Here is a 19,863-nt window from a genome sequence, read left to right as displayed (position 1 = left end):
ATTTCTCTCCTGAAAAAAAAAAATATAATGAGAGTAATCAGTGATCAACTAATGTATTTAGAGAGCAATAAAAAATTTGCTTAATAATCATGAATTTTTGCAAAAAATATGACCACCGGCACCTCTTTGCTACACAAATATGATATATAACTCTCATAATTAATTACCACTGCAACTCTTCATTAACCTTCTTTATTATAATTATTATAGCAATAAGCATTTATAGGTAATGGGAGAAAGAATTTAATTACCAAGGAAATCAAAAGGCCAAAACGGAGAAAACAAACAAGCAGGTTATGATATTTAATTAGGAATTAATCTTAGGAAGTCTAAAAGTCATTTAACATTTTAATTAAACTTATACAATCAAATATTTAAATATTTTATAACAATTTAATTAATAGAAGGGGTAAAACCGTAATTCAACTTTCAACTTTTTTTGTTCATGCTTATAGTAATATATGATATATATAATAATCTATAATATATAATATAAAATATAATATAATAAATATTATATGAATATGATATGATGACATGATTGAATTGCATCTGAAGTTTGTATTTTGGAGAGGGGAAAAGAGCCAATAAGAATGCGCTTTGTTTTGAATCAGTATTTGTGGACTTCCGTGGAAATTGGGTGTGCCTGTTTTGTCATTTCACCCTGACTTGTTCATTTCCTGTGACTGCATATTTAAATGATATTTCTGGACCTCTTTTGTCTTTGACTTATGATTGATAATGCATTCCTCTTATAATTTTTTATCTTAGTGGAGTTCCTCTGTGGAAATTTATAATGACTTCTATTGTCTGTCCATAAAATGATTTGCTATGACATTTCTACTCAAAAAGTATTGGGAGAAAATAAAAGCATAATCACAAAATGAATTTCTGTAATCTGACACTTTTTTGGTTTCTTTGGTTTCTTCCTATCATAGTGTGGTTCAGTTGCAGAAACTGTTGCTTATGACCTGGTACTTGAAGTTGCAATGAAGATTCAGCAATTCCAACAAAGAAATTTGACACTACATGGTCCATGGAAATGGTTGCTCACTGAATTTGCATCATACTATGGAGTTTCTGATGCATATACTAGATTAAGGTACGATATATTTACATCTACTTGTTTTAGGTGCTGGAGGAGTTTACCCACTTCCTTATTATGTGCATAATTATTTTGCAACATCAACTGTGCAGGTACCTTTCCTATGTCATGGATGTGGCAACACCAACTGCTGATTGTCTTACAGTTGTGCATGATCTTTTGTTACCTGTTATAATGAAGGGCCGTTCTAAGAGCACCCTTAGTCATCAAGAGGTAACACTTGTAAACAAATTGAATCTGATATATTCCATATTGCAGATTGGACATTGATACTGTTTTGTGTCTTTAAGATTCCAAGTTATTCTGTGACTTCATTGTCTTCAACAAAGTTGTATTCTATGTCTGTGTTTCTTTATAAAAGAATGGTCTACAATTTGCTCACGTATCTCTCATAAGTACTGACATTGCACAGTGTTACTTGCTACTTACAGAATCGTATTTTGGGGGAAATTGAGGACCAGATTGAACAGAGCTTTGCGTTGGTTTTCGAAAACTACAAGTCTTTGGATGAATCAACACCATCGGGGATAATGGATGTCTTCAAACCAGCTACTGGGGTTGTACCACTTGCATTGGAGCCTGCTGTTAAACTATTTTCTCTACTTCATGACATATTATCTCCTGAAACTCAGAACACACTGTACAGCTATTTTCAGGTCTAGAAGCTGGCACATATCTCTATATATCATCTGTTTTTATCTGCTCTTTTTGGCATAAATATTTGATTGCACAGGCTGCTGCGAAGAAAAGATCAAGACGACACTTGACAGAAACGGATGAATATGTCAGCGGGAATAATGAAGGACTCTTGATGGATGCTGTTACCGTGTCTACTGCTTATCAAAAAATGAAGTCACTCTGTATGAACATAAGAAACGAAATTTTTACTGACATAGAGATCCACAATCAAAATATACTTCCAAGGTATTTCTGATTTTGAACTATACTGAGGCTATTATGTGTCTAAAGTAAACATTTTGAGATTGATTAGTATTAGCACAGGCTGTTACTCACATCGCTCAAATCATATACGTGAAGATGGTAAAGTGAATTGACTTTTTGACAAAACAAACATTCACATTATTAAGTGTCATGCATTGGTTAAGAGGAATGTATTGTTTCCATGTCTTGAGCAATCCCTCACCTCCTATGCTAACTTTTGAGGTTGTGTTAGGCTTAGAGTCTATTTTCTTGACATGGTATCAGAGCTAGACTATCCCTATTCTAGGAGTTCAAGTTAGAGGGCATATGGATAAGAAATAGCATATGATGAGATTGGTCAATCTTTCTCATTGCTTGACTAAAGTATACATAGTGTTGGGCCCCATGTTGTCCTTGCATAATATGTTTAGTCCCAGGTTGCAGAAGGGTATTTAACGTCTCAGTTGACTGAGGAATGGACTGTTGTCTATCTGTATGGCTTGCCAAACCCGATGTCTGTTTTTCTTAACAGACATGATCCTGCGTCCTCCCCCCCTCCCTCCTCTTCACTGCCTTTCTCTCTTGTGCTTATGTTTTACATGTGCGTTTCTCCTTTCATGAATAAAACCGCTAAGCATTTTCTTGTTGACAAGTCTTAGGTGCATTTCTTGTACAATCGACGAGTCCAATATCAAGTTTTTTTTTCCATTAGTTGTCATTTCTTGCAACATTCCTAACTGCTTCGATGTTTGCAGCTTCATAGACTTGCCAAACCTTTCTTCAGCCATATATAGTGCAGAACTTTGCTGTAGATTGCGTGCATTCCTGATCGCTTGCCCCCCTGCTGGCCCTTCTCCCCATGTGACTGATCTTGTCATTGCAACAGCAGATTTTCAGAGGGATCTGGCCTGCTGGAATATCAAGTAAGTCTTGCCTCATAGGTGCACTTTTTAGTGCATAAGATCTATATGCTAAGTGGTGTAATTTTTGGTGAAACGGCCTGTGCAGACCTGTTAAAGGAGGAGTTGATGCAAAAGAGTTGTTCCATTTGTATATCATCCTGTGGATCCAGGATAAGCGGCTCTCTTTACTGGAATCTTGCAAGCTGGACAAGGTACTAACTGAGGATTTCACAGGCACTGTACCTACTCTCTACTGGTCTGGCCCTAATATCCCTCCATTAAGATGAACCATCTCATATGATCTATGTGTTTGGTGTGATTATTTTCCAGACAGCAATTTGCTTGCATCTAACTTAGCATCCGATGCTATTTTCTTTTTATTAATTATTATTATTTGCATTTAGTCTTTTGTATTAAGCTGGTCAATGCCTTTTCATTATATATGCTTGTAGCTTCTCTATTATGCTGCGCATGTAAACTTGCAATGTAGGTGGATGGTATCCAGGAATCCAAGGGTTGAGATGTTAAAATCTAGATTAGGCTTCTTAATTTCAGTAGTCTAACAGAAGCAAAGGCGGAGCTTGAAAACATTGAGCCTTCATTTGTATATCAAGATAGTTGCTAGAACACTTTTTCTTGAAAATTTTGCAATGCAGTTAGGAGATTCAGAATCATTTTCTTGCATGTGTGTGTTTGAGAGGAAAATGAAATTCTAAAATAAGAAGAGATTGTAAAAATAATGCACTCTTTGCAGGTTTAATTTTGTAGGGAAGTTCTTAGTGTGAAAATTTTCAACTTGCTGCTTTCCTGATGCAGTGTAAAAATGTTAGCAACTAAACAGGCTTTTGTAATTGATAACTACTAAGGTCTAGACTTGTTTTTCCTTTTTTTTAAGATGGGCTAATTCTTACATTTAGCAATGGGGATGGAAAGAATTTATCAAGATGGGCCAATTCTTACAGACCAATTCTTAGTTTTTTAAGATGGGCCAATTTTTGCTTGCTTAGATGGAAAGTAAAATTGACTCTTTACGCTACTGACAGCTTTCTTGGTTCTGCTTCAAGTTAATCTAGGAGTTGGTTATCATTGGTTTTCACTTTCTGCTGATCTGCTCTATCCTTCATTCTTCTTGATTGGTGCTGAATTAACTCCTTTATCTCACAGGTGAAATGGTCGGGAGTGAAAACACAGCATTCAACAACCCCTTTTGTTGATGAAATGTACGAGCGCCTGAAAGGAACTCTTAATGACTATGTGATCATCATCTGCCGCTGGCCGGAGTACACATTTGTATTGGAGAATGTATGCACTGATTATTCTTGTTTCTCTTTTACTACTCTGCATGGAAATATACTATTGTAGGCAGTCGCCCCACACTTGCTGAAAAGCCTGTTGCATTTCTTTTTACCGCACCATTATAAACCGTCAAAAGGATTCATTAACGGACTAAATTGACAGTGAAACAGTAGTAATTGAACATCACTTCCTCGATACTCTCATTATCTTGTGCCCAGTGTGGGTAAACCAGTATATAGTCTCTGGTCTCTGTCAGTGCCAAGTTGATTTATTTATTTGCTGAAAAAGGACTGGTATATTTAGACTTCTCCATTGCAACATTGTATGAAAAGAAAAGAAACTTAACAACGTTATGAATTTTATTTCATTTTCATTTTTCCTTTTCTCCTGGAAGTGAAGAGAGATTGAGATGAAGGAATCAAATAGGCAGTAACATACTGGCTGTTGTTGCACTTTGTTGTTCATCTTACAATTTATTCATTTTTTGGTTATTTGAAACTACTATTTTTTGTTTTGTAGTTGACAATTTTTTTTATTTCTCTTGATGTATAAAGGCCATTGCTGATATTGAGAAAGCAATTTTGGATGCACTGGAGAAGCAATATGCAGATGTCTTGTCTCCGTTAAAGGAGAATTTGACACCCAAGAAATTTGGCTTCAAATATGTGCAAAAACTTACCAAAAGATCAGTTTGCCCATATATTGTGCCAGAGGATGTAAGCATCCATGCTTATCTGCCCTTCATCACATTTATATTTCATATTTTTAGGCCTGAAACGTGTTCCTTCTTTCAGCTGGGCATTCTTTTGAATTCAATTAAGAGGATGCTAGACATTCTGCGCCCAAACATAGAGCAGCAGTTTAAGTCCTGGGGTTCGTGTATCCCTGAAGGAGGAAACACCGCCCCTGGAGAGCGCTTGAGTGAGGTGACTGTGATGCTTCGAGCTAAATTCAGAAATTATGTGCAAGCAGTCATTGAGAAGCTTGTGGAAAATGTAAGTTTGCTCTACATCTTGGTTAAATCTAAAACTAAAAGGAATACACACAGATAATGCACTTCTCTCTATATATTTGTCACTACTTAGTACTTACTGAAACCTTCCAACTGATTACGTGATTCTTCTGATGAGATTTATCAATAGAAATATCATGAAACTTCAGAACCTAATATAAAAGGGAGAGTGTAAAAGTGTTTGGTCAGGATAACATCAGTGCACATGATTAGCAAAGTCTTTTTAGTGCGGACCCATGGGCTCTGTTAACCGCTAATTTGCTATCTTGAAAGTTCAGTCGTTAACAGTAGGCTCCGTTATGCTGATCTTATGTTCACTCATTTCATAAAGTGAAGCTTCATTATGCTGATCTTATGTCACTCATTTCATAAGCGAACTCATAACCGATACCCATAATGGAAAATGTATACGTAGCTCCAGTCAAATTCTGCACTTATATCTGTCAAACTTATGCCATACGCTGACTACTAAACAAATATCACCGTTCCTGCTTCAGACGAAGCTGCAGAACAACACAAAGTTGAAGAAAATTTTACAAGATTCCAAGGAGAATGTCATAGAATCAGACATAAGATTTAAGATGCAGCCATTGAAGGAGCAGCTGACGAGTACCATAAATCACCTTTACACCATTTTTGAACCTAATGTATTCATCGCAAGTTGTCGAGGCTACTGGGACAGGATGGGACAGGTATGTGTTGGTTGAACTTCTGGTTGATAGCTTAGTCTTCTTTTTCGTGTGAAAATTCATACTAATTTCAATCTAATGCAGGACGTGCTAAGTTTCTTAGAGAGCAGGAAAGAGAACCGGTCTTGGTACAAGGGCTCACGAATTGCAGTCTCTGTAAGTAGCAACGTCTTGTTTTTGTCGGACAAAGTGCATTCAATTACTATATGTTTCATCATTTTATGTACTTGACATTTGCAGATCCTAGATGATACCTTTGCCTCTCAGATGCAGCAGCTTTTAGGCAATTCGCTTCAAGAGAAAGACCTTGAGCCTCCAAGGTCCATTCTTGAAGTGCGATCAATGCTTTGTAGGGATGCATCGAATAACAAAGGATCAAATTACTTTTACTAGATGTAATTATGTATAGGTTTCCTATTCAATTTCATTCTTTTGTTTCTTTTTGGTTCCGGAAACAGAAAGAGAGGAAGAAGGGTGTCGTTGCCATAGCCTATAACCTATAGCCTACAGGTGGATTCGCCTCAGATTAGGGAGGACCACGGTGAAGATGTTCTCTCTTGTGGTTTTTAGGCCTGCTACAGAAGAATAGAAAATAGTGTCTCTCAGTCATTTTTGTTGTAGGAGCAGGTGACTCTACTGCTCCATATATAAAAGACGTATAGCTTGTAATTCACATTTTGTCAAGTATCTACATCATCTTGAGCATGTCTTCTGCGTATTGTGTTCTTCCATGACTGCACTCCCTCTATCTACATATGCAGAAGCATTCAAGAATCACTTTGACATTTCTTATTTCAATTTTCCGACTCTCATTTGGTTAATTGACTTGATCACAGTAACTGCTTGTCTCGCGTAAGAAAGAGTTTAGAGTGCCATACGAAGAACCTTTAAAAATCGTCCAGGATCATATAAAAATTAATTCATAACTTATGAAGTATTTGTCGATACATCTTAGGTAGTTAACTTCTAAACTAAGATCTGCAAAATTCCTTCTCAAGTGTTATTTTTTTTTTCCAATTCCAACTCAAAATTGTCTAAATGTTTACTAGATATCATTGATTAACTTTTTTCTTCGAGCTGAGCGGGTTATGTATAAACAAGTAGATGGAAGCAAGTGGTCAATCAACATTCTAACATTTGAGTTTTTTTTTCTCAATTTCGAGTCTAACGTCCAATCTGCCTGTTTGAAATTAAGCCAACAAGCATTAGGGCAAATAAAATAAATAATCAACACTCACACTCCACAACCGAGAGAGTTGTAAGGCAGTAAATTGCTAAATAATTCAGAAGGCATCATGATCAACTGCGATCAGTAGAGAGAATCAATAATCAAACAAGATCATCAGATTAAGCCCAATCAATCTGCACGCAGGCTATTCAATTGGTGAAATATTTACATGATTAAACAAAGAATGACATTTATATTACACGTTAATGAACCAACAACCTAATCCAGAGGGCACAAGCAAATGTTACAACGTGCAGGCGAAGCATTGGGATTTCAGCTAAGCCAGAACTGCTGCTTATAAGAGCTTTGATATTACACGGCAGGAAGTCCAGAATGCTGCTGATGCAGCACTTAGAATAGCTGGGTTTTGGTATATCCTGATTAAAAGCACATATGTTTAGGCAAATGATATCAATAAGACTTGCATTCGTTAGGATTTACTAGTATCCTTCAATCTTCCGAAGAGGCATTAAATATCATACTAAACAAATAAATCGAGAATATACCAAGGATAGAATTCAGTTTAGTCTCTATTAACGCAAACATCAACTTCCGATTTGGCAACAACTGATGTATCATGCTATGCAAACTAGCTCAAGATTAGAGCACAAAGAAGATTCTACATGACCACTCAGTCCCTTGTTTATTTCCAATTCACATTCAATCAGTTTTGAAGACGATTGAAACTGATTTCTCCCCTTCTCCACATTCATGGATTATAAACTTATAATAATCTAGCAATGAGCACAGTTTGACAAACTTAGGTGCAGCTTAGAGTATAGTGGGATTATACTGGGTATGTTTTTTTTTTTTTGTTGCTGAGTACAGCTTAAAGTGTAACATGTTTATATTCTTTTTGGTTTCTCCTCCTATTTGGTGTTTTGATTTGGGAAACCTAGTGATAACCCATTATGATGACGTGGCAAGAGCTTTAGTTGGAGAGAATCTGGCCAAGAAAAGCGAGAGAATACATGGAGCTGAAAGACTACAGGCTCATTCACCAAGGCTAAAAGATTTCCTTGCTTAATAAGTGTCTGGACATTGTTTTGCACTTCTTAAGCTATAAGCACTAGTTTAGCCCTTGCTGTAGTCTGCAGTGGGAAGAAGATTATGTTCAGCTGTCTTTCGATTCTGTTTCCACCTTACAATGAGCAAAACATGCTTTGAAGTTGTTATTGAAAGAACAAGTGCAGACAAGGAAAGAAACAACTTTCCTCAAAAAAACATTTTACACAGAATATTGTCATCTCTGAGTACATCAGACATTGAGATAGAAGAGAGCAGAACTACTTTACTCAATTTTGAAAAAGAGATAGCAGAACTACTTTGCTGAATCAAATAGATTGGCTTACCCAATAGCTGTAGCCCCCCAAGATGCTACATTGTAAATAACTTTGCTTCCATCCCATGCCTTTCGGAGCTTTCCTTTCTTCTTTTTCAAAGAGAATGTCTTGCTGAGAGCTGTGAAGAAAATCTAATGTCACTTTCCTCGATCCAACTTTTAAAAATGAATTGAATCAGAGTGAATGAAAACAAGAGTTTTCTTTTATAAGTATCCTTAGAAGAAATGTGGGAAGAAAGCAAGAAATTCAACTAACCATCTTGGAGTTGGTTTGGTGTCAAATCCTGCACAAATTAGTGCAAAGAATTAAACCTCCTAGAGAGGAGGAGACACTAAAAGTAACTTTGAACAGTAATTGTGATTATCTTTCATCCTATATAATGATACGAGTGCCGTGAAACTATTCATCATGAATCAGCACAGCGAACTCAAAACACAATTGGCACTGGAAAATTATTTTCAATCTTATCAACCAAAATTGATCAATTAGTCAACTAATATCTTTTTTGACAATTTATCAGCTAATGCTCTTACATCAAGGTCCTTTCTGACCAAAACACAGAGATGTGAAATGACATTCAGCAAGACAAGTGGGCAGATTTTGGAGAAGAGATACTCCCTCTGTTTCTTCATTTTATGTAACATCATTTGATAAGGTAGACAATCAAAGATGTCGATTTCAGTTTCGTAACATATTACTATTGGTGGAAACAACATAAGGATGGTTATTGAAAAGAGAACTTAATGGAAAAAACATCATATCAAATTCTACTTTGAACAGTACAAAGAAAAAATAATTGAAGTTTGTTCAAGCAATATAAAAACTATTTGTAACATAGTTGTCGAAATATAGGGATGTAAATTGTGTCATAATTTGGGGGAGAGGGGATAGCATTAGATCTTTGCAGGCTTTTAGTGGCTTACTATAGAAGGAATTTCTTCAGACTACAGAAAGCAAATGACCTGACTATTAGGAGAACCAGGAGACTGATTTTTTGATGAAGTAAGATGTTGTATTAGAAAGGCATCAAGAAGTTGCAAATTACATACACAAAAATATGGTTGACTCCTGAGAACAAAAACACCTATTTAATCAGGGAGTTACAGCAGAAAGGTTTATCTACTAGGACTTCTCCGCTAAGATTGCTGTGAGCCACTCCACAAAGTCTAGCTTTCTAATTTTAATTAGTTTCTACTTTCGAGGAAAGTAAATTATGAGTGGAGTAGCAACTATATCATTCTCTTATGTCTAGAGGGCGACAAAGTACAAACAAACTGCTAAGATAAGGATAAGAACACAAGAAAATGACAGAGATGATTAAAACTAGGTAAACATTTTCTTTATGAAGTCAAAAGGTAAGCAATTTAATGAATTGAAATAAACACATTTACAAGGAAAACCAAAACACTGGATGTTGCATTGAGCTATGTTTTAACTTGAGGAAATAAAGGAAAGAACCAACACTTTAAGGAGCAAGAAGATCAGGCCTGTTTCTTCTAAGGAAACATACATACCTTAGTCTGCTTAAGAGATAACAGGTATGCAGCCATAAAGCAAGCTATACCATCCACTATATCTTCTTGCCTAACTAAAACATAGTCTTCTCCGTCTAACTCAGGATCTCCACCTTCCCAAAGGTCATTCTCATTGACCATGTCCCACGAACTTCCTTCTTCTACAACACAATAAAAAAGGAAGCTATTACTACCATGATCCCACTTGAGAAGGAAACTGATAAGACTTCAGGTACAGTTACCAACTTTCTGGAAAACATACCAGCTAAGTTTTGCGGAACAGATGCTTGAGAATTTTCTAGCTTTTGAAGGAAATCTGAGCATTGAACTCTAGATTTCAGGAGATCTCGCAGCTGCACAACAAAAGAGACGCGCAAAACGCACTTTCAAACTTTTTGCCGTGGTTGATGTTCATAGAATTTAAATTAAACAAGTGGATTGCCTAAATCCATCTATCCAAACAATAGAATGGGACAGTGGCATTGGTCTGCTTGAATCACTAATAGTCAATCATTATTCAATACAAGTGAAATTAATGCATCTGCTAGTTGAATAAGAAACCAACAATCTTCAATAGCAAATATTGTATGTAATAACTTATAAAAACATAATAAGGATGACCAACTCAAATAAACTAACATAGTACATGCCAATTCTTTTACTATGCAATTAACGTTGCGCATCAACTCAAAGTCCGAAACCAAAAACCCTTTTAGAGATTAAGGCAGCAGTACAAGTACAAAAACTGTCTCAAATTAGAACCACAAAATAAATGCAATTATGATAATTATAGCAGTGATATTCAAAAGCACCTTACAGTTCTCCGACTATGATGAGTATACGGAAGTACATACAGCTTGATTTCTACAACTCTCCTGATATAACCTAATATTTGCTAATAGGACTTTCTAGCTAACTTAGCATATATAACCATATGCTTTACATCTCTTCTCTATTTTTTTCTTCAATCGAAGTAGATGAATTTTCAAATTTCTCAGCTACAGTTAATCGCTGTATAATCTCTTTTCCAGCTCAGCTCATGTTTTACATTAAAAGATGCCAACTAAATCAATTCAAACACTTTTTAGCATATATACAAAATATTTCACAGCGAATACAGCTGAAAAAGAAATTAACAACTACTATTTCACAACTATGGACAGAATTAATAATTAACGCTGACCTCATCGGTCTCAACATCCGCAGACGGAGTAGAGGAGCCTTGACCGGAATCTTCCAAAGCATCCCGGTCAACATCACTGCTAGAATTGGATTCATCGGTGTCATCCTCAACGGAACCAGTAGTACTAAGCAATTCAAGAGCTCGTTGGCATTCCTGTAACACAGCCTCTAGCGTTTTTCTCTTCACCTTAATCCGATCCTGGTTCGATTTAGCTCTCACCAACTGGATCGGCTTTGTACCTGTCACCTCAACCACCTCCATTCCCCTAACAATTCAAACACACATATACATACACAAAAAAAAAAAAAGTTTCGCCGGTATGTATACTGTAGAGATAGAAGGAAAAACTGCAGATAACGATAGTTAAAATTATCGGAATTGCAGAAATTGATTGAAAACCTCCATGGATTTTGAGGTTCTTTTTGAAGAGAAGATGGAATTTGGGAATAGGGCAAAAAAAGGTGAATTGTAGAAAAAGAATTTGGTTGAACAACAATAATTGGACTCCGTGTTCAAGTGGTGGCGTGAGCCGCCTGCGTTTTGTTACGAAATTGTTTTTACGTTTTTAGGGCCCAAAATGAGGTGCGCCTACGTTCATGACGTGGGGGAGATTTGTCATTTGTATTATAGGTATTTATTTTGGATGTTACCCAGGTGGTGGAGAAACAGGTCAATATTGGTTTTTTTTCTAAGCTTTTCGTATAGTTTCATAATAAATTATATTGTGTTATATTATACTATAGTATGATGAGGTAAAACTATTATTTATAAAAAAATTTAAAAAAAGTGAAGTAAAAGATGAAATGAGAAAAAGAAAAAAAGTAACAATGTGATCACATAGAAATTAGATTTAACAATACAATTACACGAAATAGGATTTTGCAGCGTTATCTAATGAAATATGTAACAAGATGATAACAATTAATCAAATACTATTATATTTAAACTAACAATACAATAGATAACGACATCTAAACAAAGCTTAAGAGTTCCATAAGCTATCATGTGAACTTTTGTATCATTAATTATTAATAATATCCATCTCATATTCTCTCCGTTCATATAAAGGTTCACCCTTATATTAATCAGAAACAAACTTTGATTTAATTCAATATTAGAATTATTCAAGATCGTATAAGAAGATTAAATAAAATCATCATCATTAATATGAAAACTCAATATTAGATATTAATTGTATGAATAATATAAAATTGACACCCAATATTAAATAAAATCATAAATTGAAATGAACCTAATTCTATTTATCGTGATAAGAAACAAACCTCGAGTCTTGAATCCAAAATTTAGCTCATAATACTATGAAGATTACCTAAAATCATAGGAGGAGGCACATCAATGATTGTGGTGTTAAGCTTTAACAAATAACAAGGCGTATTTTACCAAAAGCAAGAAGTTTATAAACGTAAGCATATACTATATAATATTGAATGACCCAAGTTACTTAATTCAATACGCCAACTAATGAGTTTTTCTTTTATAGAAGATCAAGGATATTCTTGGGTTTTTTTTATATCATAGGGTTAGCATCATGAGTAAGATTTTTTAACAAGGAAAGAGATATATGTTGGCATCCCAACATGATTAACAAATTTAAAATTGCAATTGAAGTAGGAATAATCTCTCACCTCCATTAATATTTTGGTTAAATTTATACAATTGAAAGAGATTAGTATGTAGGTGTGCATGAGTTTCTCTTTTTAGGAAGAGGCTCCTCTCCAGTTTTCTCCAGTGCTATTTCATATAGTTGACATGTGTCCATTTAATTTTTAATGGACCAGATTAATTTTCTTGATCAAATATTATTAACCATGGTTTATTAGTAATTCTCTCTCCTCTCATTCCTTTCTCAATCAGCAAAGAAACACTTCTTCCCCCTCCAAAACTCTCCGAAAAACAGAGCAATCAAACAATTGAAAATTAAAATTACATCAATATTTTAATGTTTTTACATTTACATTGAACAACTAGGGAGAGTATCAAAAGAGAAAGACTGAAATGGAGTGATTAGCCCCAATTAAAGATTACAGTTATAAATATCACAAAAAAAGATGACCCAAAAAATAAATGGAGAATTTCACCAAAAAAAAAAAAGTATATGAAAAAATATTTTCCTACCCATTTTTCGTGCCCTTTCCAGATCCTTTAGTTGGCTTTTGCAGAAACTCCAAATTGAAAAAATTGATGTTATGAAGAAGACAACAGAGTTTTGTGGATCACCATTGTGACCGAACCAAGCTTCAAAGAAATAGTCTCATGGGTTGGATTTTTTAAATTTTCTAACCCAAGTTCATCCTTTGAATTTTGTATTCTTTTATCACTGTGTGAAAATAATGGAAAGAAAAAGCAATTTGTTGTTAACAAAGCAAATTCTTTGTTGATTGAGAAAAGGTTTGTTGCAGAATTAAGTGAGAAAGAAAGAGATGAGAGAGGAGAGAGAAAGAGAAATAGTAATAACCATGGTTAATGATATTTGACCATGGTTTAAAGACTGTTTTATTTAAATAAATATGGACCATTAGATTTTAAAAGTGATAGATGTCATTAAATTAAATATGCATTGGACCAACTAGAGAGATTACTGTACTGGAGAGGAGCTTCTTCCCTCTTTTTTACAGACTAAAATGATATTATTATCATATTCAAGTTGTTAACTCTAAACATTAAGAGCCTGTTTGGGTTGGCTTTTGACTTATGACTTATAAGCCAAAAGTCATAAGTTAGGATTTATAACTTATGGTTTTTGGCTTATTTTTGTTATTTTGGCTTTAAAATAAGTGCTTAGAAGCACTTTTTAACTTTACCAAACACTTCAAAACTGCTAAAAAGCTATTTTGGCTTAAAAACACCTAAAATAAGTCAATCCAAACGGGTACTAAATCAGTTAATGTGATTGATTGGATTGATTAGGGAGACAGTGTTAGTCTAATTGTCAAGACGAGCATCTTAATCAAGGGAGTAGCTACATAGTCTTTAGAGTGTCCAATTGGACACCCTTCGTAGGAAAATAACATATTGTGGACACCCTTAACACAACAAGGTGTTGTAGCCTAGTGGTTTAAGGTGCCTTGAAATAGTAATTTATGTGAAAGTCAGAATCAAATTTTTTTGTTTGTTATGTTATATGGAGACACTTACTCTGAATCCAAATATGAGGTTTACTATTTTACTCATGAGAATATGGATAAATATGGGTAAACTAGTATTTTACCCAACCCATTTGTTATCCAATCCATTTTTACCCATACTAAATATGGGCGAGTTGAATTATTACCCATTTTATGTTGACCAATTTTCAACCCACCCATATAGCCCATTTGCCACCACTAATCTGAATGAACACTTATGTTAGTCTTTTTTTAGATGAAAAATATTAAATATACTTTATTTCGTTATATTGTATCATAAAACTAAAAAGAAAAAAATCCTATAACTTTTCAATATAAAATAAATTTACAAGGGAAAAATATTTTAATTTCAAAGTAAATGAATATTTGTATTTTAGGACTAAAACATGCTTAATGCACTTTAAGCAATGTCCATACTAATATATGATTTGCTTATTTTACACTATTATTTGTTATCTATGTCACGCCTCGAAATAGGGGGCATAACTCGCACTTGATACCCTAATACATCGAGTTATCCACTGAAACATACTAGCTAAACCAAACTGTGAGACAAAAAGATTGGGCAGCACACCTCTAAAAAAGTGAAGCCTAGACCCAGAGGTCATGACCTGAATGAGAATAAACAATACAAACAATGGTAGACTAATCGAAAATAAATAAAGATGTACTATCTAGCCGATGAGGCCACAACCGAAAACATACCTACTTACACACACATATATGTACATGCCAAGCCTATTGGCTAGAGGTTGAAACATACAAAAAGAAAGCCCAGAATAGTGTGTCCACAATAGCCTCTATGAGTGACATAAGCACTGTCGGGACAAGACCCCGACTATACCTAAACTGTACAACAAAAGAAAACATCCTCTGATAGCCCCAGGACAAGATGGAGCTTACCAACTCACAGTTGAACCTGAATCATAGCGGGTGGGTCGATTAGAGTCCTTGCCTGTACCTGCTCACACAAAACAAAAAGCAGCGTCCCTAGGCAAAGGGACGTCAGTACAAATAAAAATGTACTGTTATGTAAAGCGGAAAGTAAAATCATAAACATTTACTGTAAAAGGGTAATAGAGATACCACTTGAAATTGAAACCCAAATAATTTGCATGGCTGACCTTTAGCCCCCTACTACTTAAATATGCATGGTGTGTTCGTGTAATCGTATGTCGTGGATACATATATATATATATAGATGCAAATGCATGACATACCCAACCAAATGCTAGCAACGGTGATGCTTTCCGGTTCGCATATGTGTCTTATACGTATAAATATAGGCAATAGGCCCCATACCTCCCAATTATAGCTCGGGAGTAGAATCCATATCATGTCATGTCATGGATTTATAACACCTATGAGTTACTGTTGTCATGTTGCCAATCTTGGCCTGTTTGTAGTCTTGTTCTCATAACCCCATAATAACTTTCGTATAACATATAACAATCTCATGGAACCTGATATGTTCTTCCAAATAAGCTTGAAAAGTTAACTAGAATTTTAGAAGGATAACCTAACCTTGTTGATATTCATAACAAGTTTAAGGTGACTTACTTAGTTCCTAACTTGGTTCCTAGATAATTTATAAAAGAAATATTTCAAAAACCAAGTGCTCTAATAGTTTACATTTAAATTATATTTGAGAGTTTTGAAGATTGTGAGCTACTTTAAAGATTTTTTTTTAAATAACCTTAGTGGAGAAACAGGGCTCGTCACAAGTAGTAAGGGTCTCACGTGACATTTTAATTCATATCACCCAAGGAAGAATACAAATTCATACGTGTAGACATATAATCAAGGAAATGATAAAATGACATGTAGATGTCGAACACTCTATTTATCCGAACGAGTGAAATATCAAAATAACAGAATCATGAAAATAATTCAGCTGAGATCCCAATGCCTTTCACTGAAGGTTTTTCTAGCAAGAGAATAGCAAAATATCACATTCGGCGTTTTAGGAATTTTCCAGGAGTGGTGCTAAAATGAGGGACGTAGCTTCGCCTTAACATACCTTTTCAATGAACGCTCGAATGACCGTAGCTACTTCACGAAAGTTGTTCTTACGTCCTAAACTTCGCAAACACTATATATACACAGCTGGTACACACTTATAAACAGTTCATAATTGTTCTTAAATCGGCAGATTTGCCAAATGGCCTCAACTTGACGAAATGTCTGTAGAACTTCATAAAAACAATCATAAAAAAGTCCCGAGATGATTACCTTAGTTAACCAAGTGTAAACCTTGAAGAAACACCAATAACTACAAATTTATATCTTCAAAAACTTGCTCCAAATGCAGCTAATAGAAGGGGAAAACGATTGTCGCGTGTAGAGATCACCTTTCTAGGCACAGGGGCAACCTTTAATGGTAGAAATCGTCAAAAACTGACTTTCATCATGCAAGTACTCCATAGGAACCCTCTCCTAAGCTTACTTTCTGGTTTTAAAGTAAAATGAAATGTTTTCATGGCTTAAAACGTTGAGTAAGCCGACATACCACATTGTTTACCCGACCCAGATCCGACCCCGATTCTGCCCCGACAATCCGTAGTAAAACCCTCATAACTTTTTACTCTGATGTCGGTTGGATACGGGGTTTTGTGCGTTGTAAACTAGACTCGTAGGCCTTCGATTTAAATGGTGGTAGGCCTTCTAACTCTTTATATATTGGGATAAAATATCCAAGACATTTGACCCAAAGTTAAGAAAATATTGTTAGAGAAACTTCGATAACTTTTGCCGACTTTAGTTTCACTAATTTTCTTGACTTCCAAACTTAACATACGACCTTTGTGCTATTATGAACCTCATAACACACTATTCTTAGCATGTTGTACACTCGTAGGCTTATCCACAAGGTACGGGACAATTTAAACATTTCAAACGGGAGAAGTTCTACCCGAGCCATTTCTTTAATCATGAACTTTGTTTGAGGGGTCCCTTTGACCTAAAACTTTAGTTTAGTTCCTTGATATTGCCACCTACTTGCAATCTTAATCTCCAATGTACGATACAAAGTCATATACACCTCATATAACCATGCCATACTACGCCACATATATTACGCACGATTAGAGAAAAAGTACGGGATCTTACAATCTAATATAAAATTAAACTAATAAAAAATATATAATTAAAATTAACAAAAGAAATGCACATTTAATATATATTTTTTGGAGGGCCGAAGACTTTCATCTTTTCAATTATAGAGAAAATAATTAGTTTTATACAAGACATATTAAAAGGAAGAAAAGTTACAATATTTTTAGTGATATCATGAATTTTGAGTGAATAAAAGTTGGAAGCTTAACCCATTTGGCTAATTCATATTTTACCCATATTTTTATGGGTGAAATATGGGTATCAACCCATATTTTATCCATATAAAAAAGAGGAACTTTCACAAATAACCACTATAATAAACTTAATGTAACACCCCATAAATTTTCGAACTAAGACTTGAACCGTTCTTCGTAGTGAGTGATATTTTACCTAGGAATTAAAAATTTCGTAAGTGTTAAGGTCACTAGATGTAGCACCTTGAGTTCCAAAAAGAATTAAATTGGAAACAGCAAAATCTGAAATTTTGCATGTTAAGCTAAGTATGAGTTTTGGGTCGACTTCAAACGACCATAACTTATAGCTCAGGATGAGTTAGGTGTTCTACCAGATACCGTAGGGAGGATCTTTAAATTATATTTCCAATGCCATCGAGTTTACTCAGTTTCGAGTTCGTATGAGAGACATATGTCCATTCCAAGTTGGGCTATCTAGATAAGGAAAGTCAAAACCGATTTTAGAGGGGTATTTTGGTCTTTTCCTTACCCAATCAAATTTAATTCATTTTTAGTAATATTTTAGGGGTCTTATCTGATTAGGTTCAATTTTATAATCCTAGTTTATGCCTAGGGTTTTAGTTGAGAGATCAAGAAGAGAAAAGAAGAAGAGAGAAGAGGAGAAATAGAAAGGATCGAAGTGTTCGTCGAAATTCTTGAGAGTTGTTGCGGATTGTCGGCATGGGTTTGATCCCTAAGAGGTATGTAAGCTTCCATAGTGTTGGGTTTGTTCACCCACATGCCAAACATATTATTTTCAGCGAAGTTTCACTCTAAAAAAGTTGAAGGATTTAAGTTCTTGATAGGTGTTCTTGAAGTTCATTCTAAATCTTATTTTGTTGGGATTTTGATGATTTCTTGAGATGAAAGTGATTGTTTTAAGTGGATTAGTGTGTACTTAGGTTGGGTACTTGAATCTAAGGAAGACTTGAGAAAAGAAATCGATTAAAAGCAATTTAAGGTAAAAAAACGAGGGAAAAGTTTGTCAGTTTTGCCTGGGGCAATGCTGGTGCGACGCGCCTCCGTTGCGCTAGGAAGGCTGGGGTGACGTGCCAGCAGTGCGCCAGAAATATGCCCCAGTAAATTGGGGCCTGGCGCGGCGCGCCAGGGACGCGCCCGGATTGGCATTTTTCACCAGTTTTTCATCGTTTAGCCTATTTAAGGTATTCTAAAGTGTCCTAACACTTTCCATTGATTCTAACTACTCTAAATGACTTCTAAACATCTAGAAATCATCCATGAACATGAATCCATAAATCCAAATTCAAGGTAGAGTTAAGAGTTAAGCCTTGAGAGTTCTTCCGAACATTTGAGATAGTCCCTTTGATTTTTCTTTGAAGAACCTTCTATAAATTTAAATAACTTGTTTCAAGACTTGAGCAAGTGAGTATGAGAGTGAGGAGAATGTATTCATGAGTCTACTTTGTCATCATGAGATCTTTCATAGCATGAACCATAACTCTTAAATTCATAATTCACATTCAAGAAAGAGTTAAGAGTGGAGTTCCAGAAATTTTTGAGTTCAATTGTGATTCCTTTGAGATCTATAATCCATTTGAGTCAAATTTTGAGAAAGTAAGTATGAGAATGAGTAGAGTTGTACATGAGTTCTTTATTGATATTTTAACCCTTAAGTCGATTCGTCCATGCCCTTAAACTCTGCATGCACGTCGTAAGTTGAGCATTCTCGGAGAAGTGGCATCTTCAAGTTCTAAGCCTTTAAGTGTTGAGTTCCTAATCCCTTTTGAGAAGCATCTTTGAGTACTTGAGTTGAATATTTCATGCCCATAATTCCTCATGAACATTATAAGTCAAACAATCTTGAGATGAGAAGTATCTTTGAGTCCTTGAGTTGAGTAGTTCATGCTCATAATTCTGCATGAACCCTCTGAGTTGAGCATTCTTGAGATTAGTAGTATCATTGAAGTTCTTGAGTTCCAAGTATTTGAGGTTATCTATGGTTATTGAAAACTTTGCATTGAGTCGTTCAAGTCCATAATTCGGCATGAACCCTACTTCAAGAAGTCTTTTACAAATTATTTTAAAACTTGTTTTAAAGACTTGAGCACTGAGTTGAGAAAGAGTAAAGTTGAAGTTCTGTTCTTCAAAGAAGTATATGAGGAGTAATTATTTCCAAAGAGATTTAAAATGTTTTCACATTTAAATAAGAACGGAAA

At 35.1% G+C, this 19,863-nt stretch overlaps 2 protein-coding genes across 2 annotated transcripts in view; one reads left to right on the top strand and one right to left on the bottom strand.

Annotated features, from left to right (window-relative positions):
- LOC102585519 (uncharacterized) overlaps nucleotides 1-6,654 on the top strand; it is a 14,579-nt gene extending 7,925 nt beyond the window's left edge. Inside the window, exons 12-23 of the mRNA XM_015312383.1 lie at nucleotides 939-1,102; nucleotides 1,198-1,318; nucleotides 1,537-1,761; nucleotides 1,839-2,029; nucleotides 2,782-2,949; nucleotides 3,035-3,140; nucleotides 4,093-4,230; nucleotides 4,779-4,940; nucleotides 5,019-5,219; nucleotides 5,734-5,928; nucleotides 6,010-6,081; nucleotides 6,166-6,654. Of these exons, the coding sequence (XP_015167869.1) occupies nucleotides 939-1,102; nucleotides 1,198-1,318; nucleotides 1,537-1,761; nucleotides 1,839-2,029; nucleotides 2,782-2,949; nucleotides 3,035-3,140; nucleotides 4,093-4,230; nucleotides 4,779-4,940; nucleotides 5,019-5,219; nucleotides 5,734-5,928; nucleotides 6,010-6,081; nucleotides 6,166-6,318 (1,896 nt within the window). The 3' untranslated portion in view covers nucleotides 6,319-6,654. The remainder of the gene's footprint in view (nucleotides 1-938; nucleotides 1,103-1,197; nucleotides 1,319-1,536; nucleotides 1,762-1,838; nucleotides 2,030-2,781; nucleotides 2,950-3,034; nucleotides 3,141-4,092; nucleotides 4,231-4,778; nucleotides 4,941-5,018; nucleotides 5,220-5,733; nucleotides 5,929-6,009; nucleotides 6,082-6,165) is intronic.
- Nucleotides 6,655-7,221: 567 nt separating this feature from the next.
- LOC102585183 (uncharacterized) lies at nucleotides 7,222-11,786 on the bottom strand. Its single transcript, XM_006338019.2, has 6 exons — nucleotides 11,194-11,786; nucleotides 10,273-10,363; nucleotides 10,011-10,171; nucleotides 8,752-8,779; nucleotides 8,506-8,614; nucleotides 7,222-7,530 (listed from the first exon to the last, which is right to left on the bottom strand). The coding sequence occupies exons 1-6, from the start codon at nucleotides 11,452-11,454 to the stop codon at nucleotides 7,449-7,451; spliced, it is 732 nt and encodes a 243-aa protein (XP_006338081.1). The 5' UTR covers nucleotides 11,455-11,786; the 3' UTR covers nucleotides 7,222-7,448.
- Between the last annotated feature and the right edge of the window lie 8,077 nt (nucleotides 11,787-19,863).

The sequence above is a fragment of the Solanum tuberosum genome, unplaced genomic scaffold, assembly GCF_000226075.1.
Source record: "Solanum tuberosum cultivar DM 1-3 516 R44 unplaced genomic scaffold, SolTub_3.0 scf00002, whole genome shotgun sequence".
In the NCBI taxonomy this organism is placed as follows: Eukaryota; Viridiplantae; Streptophyta; class Magnoliopsida; order Solanales; family Solanaceae; genus Solanum; species Solanum tuberosum.
This window is presented reverse-complemented; position numbering and strand designations above follow the sequence as displayed.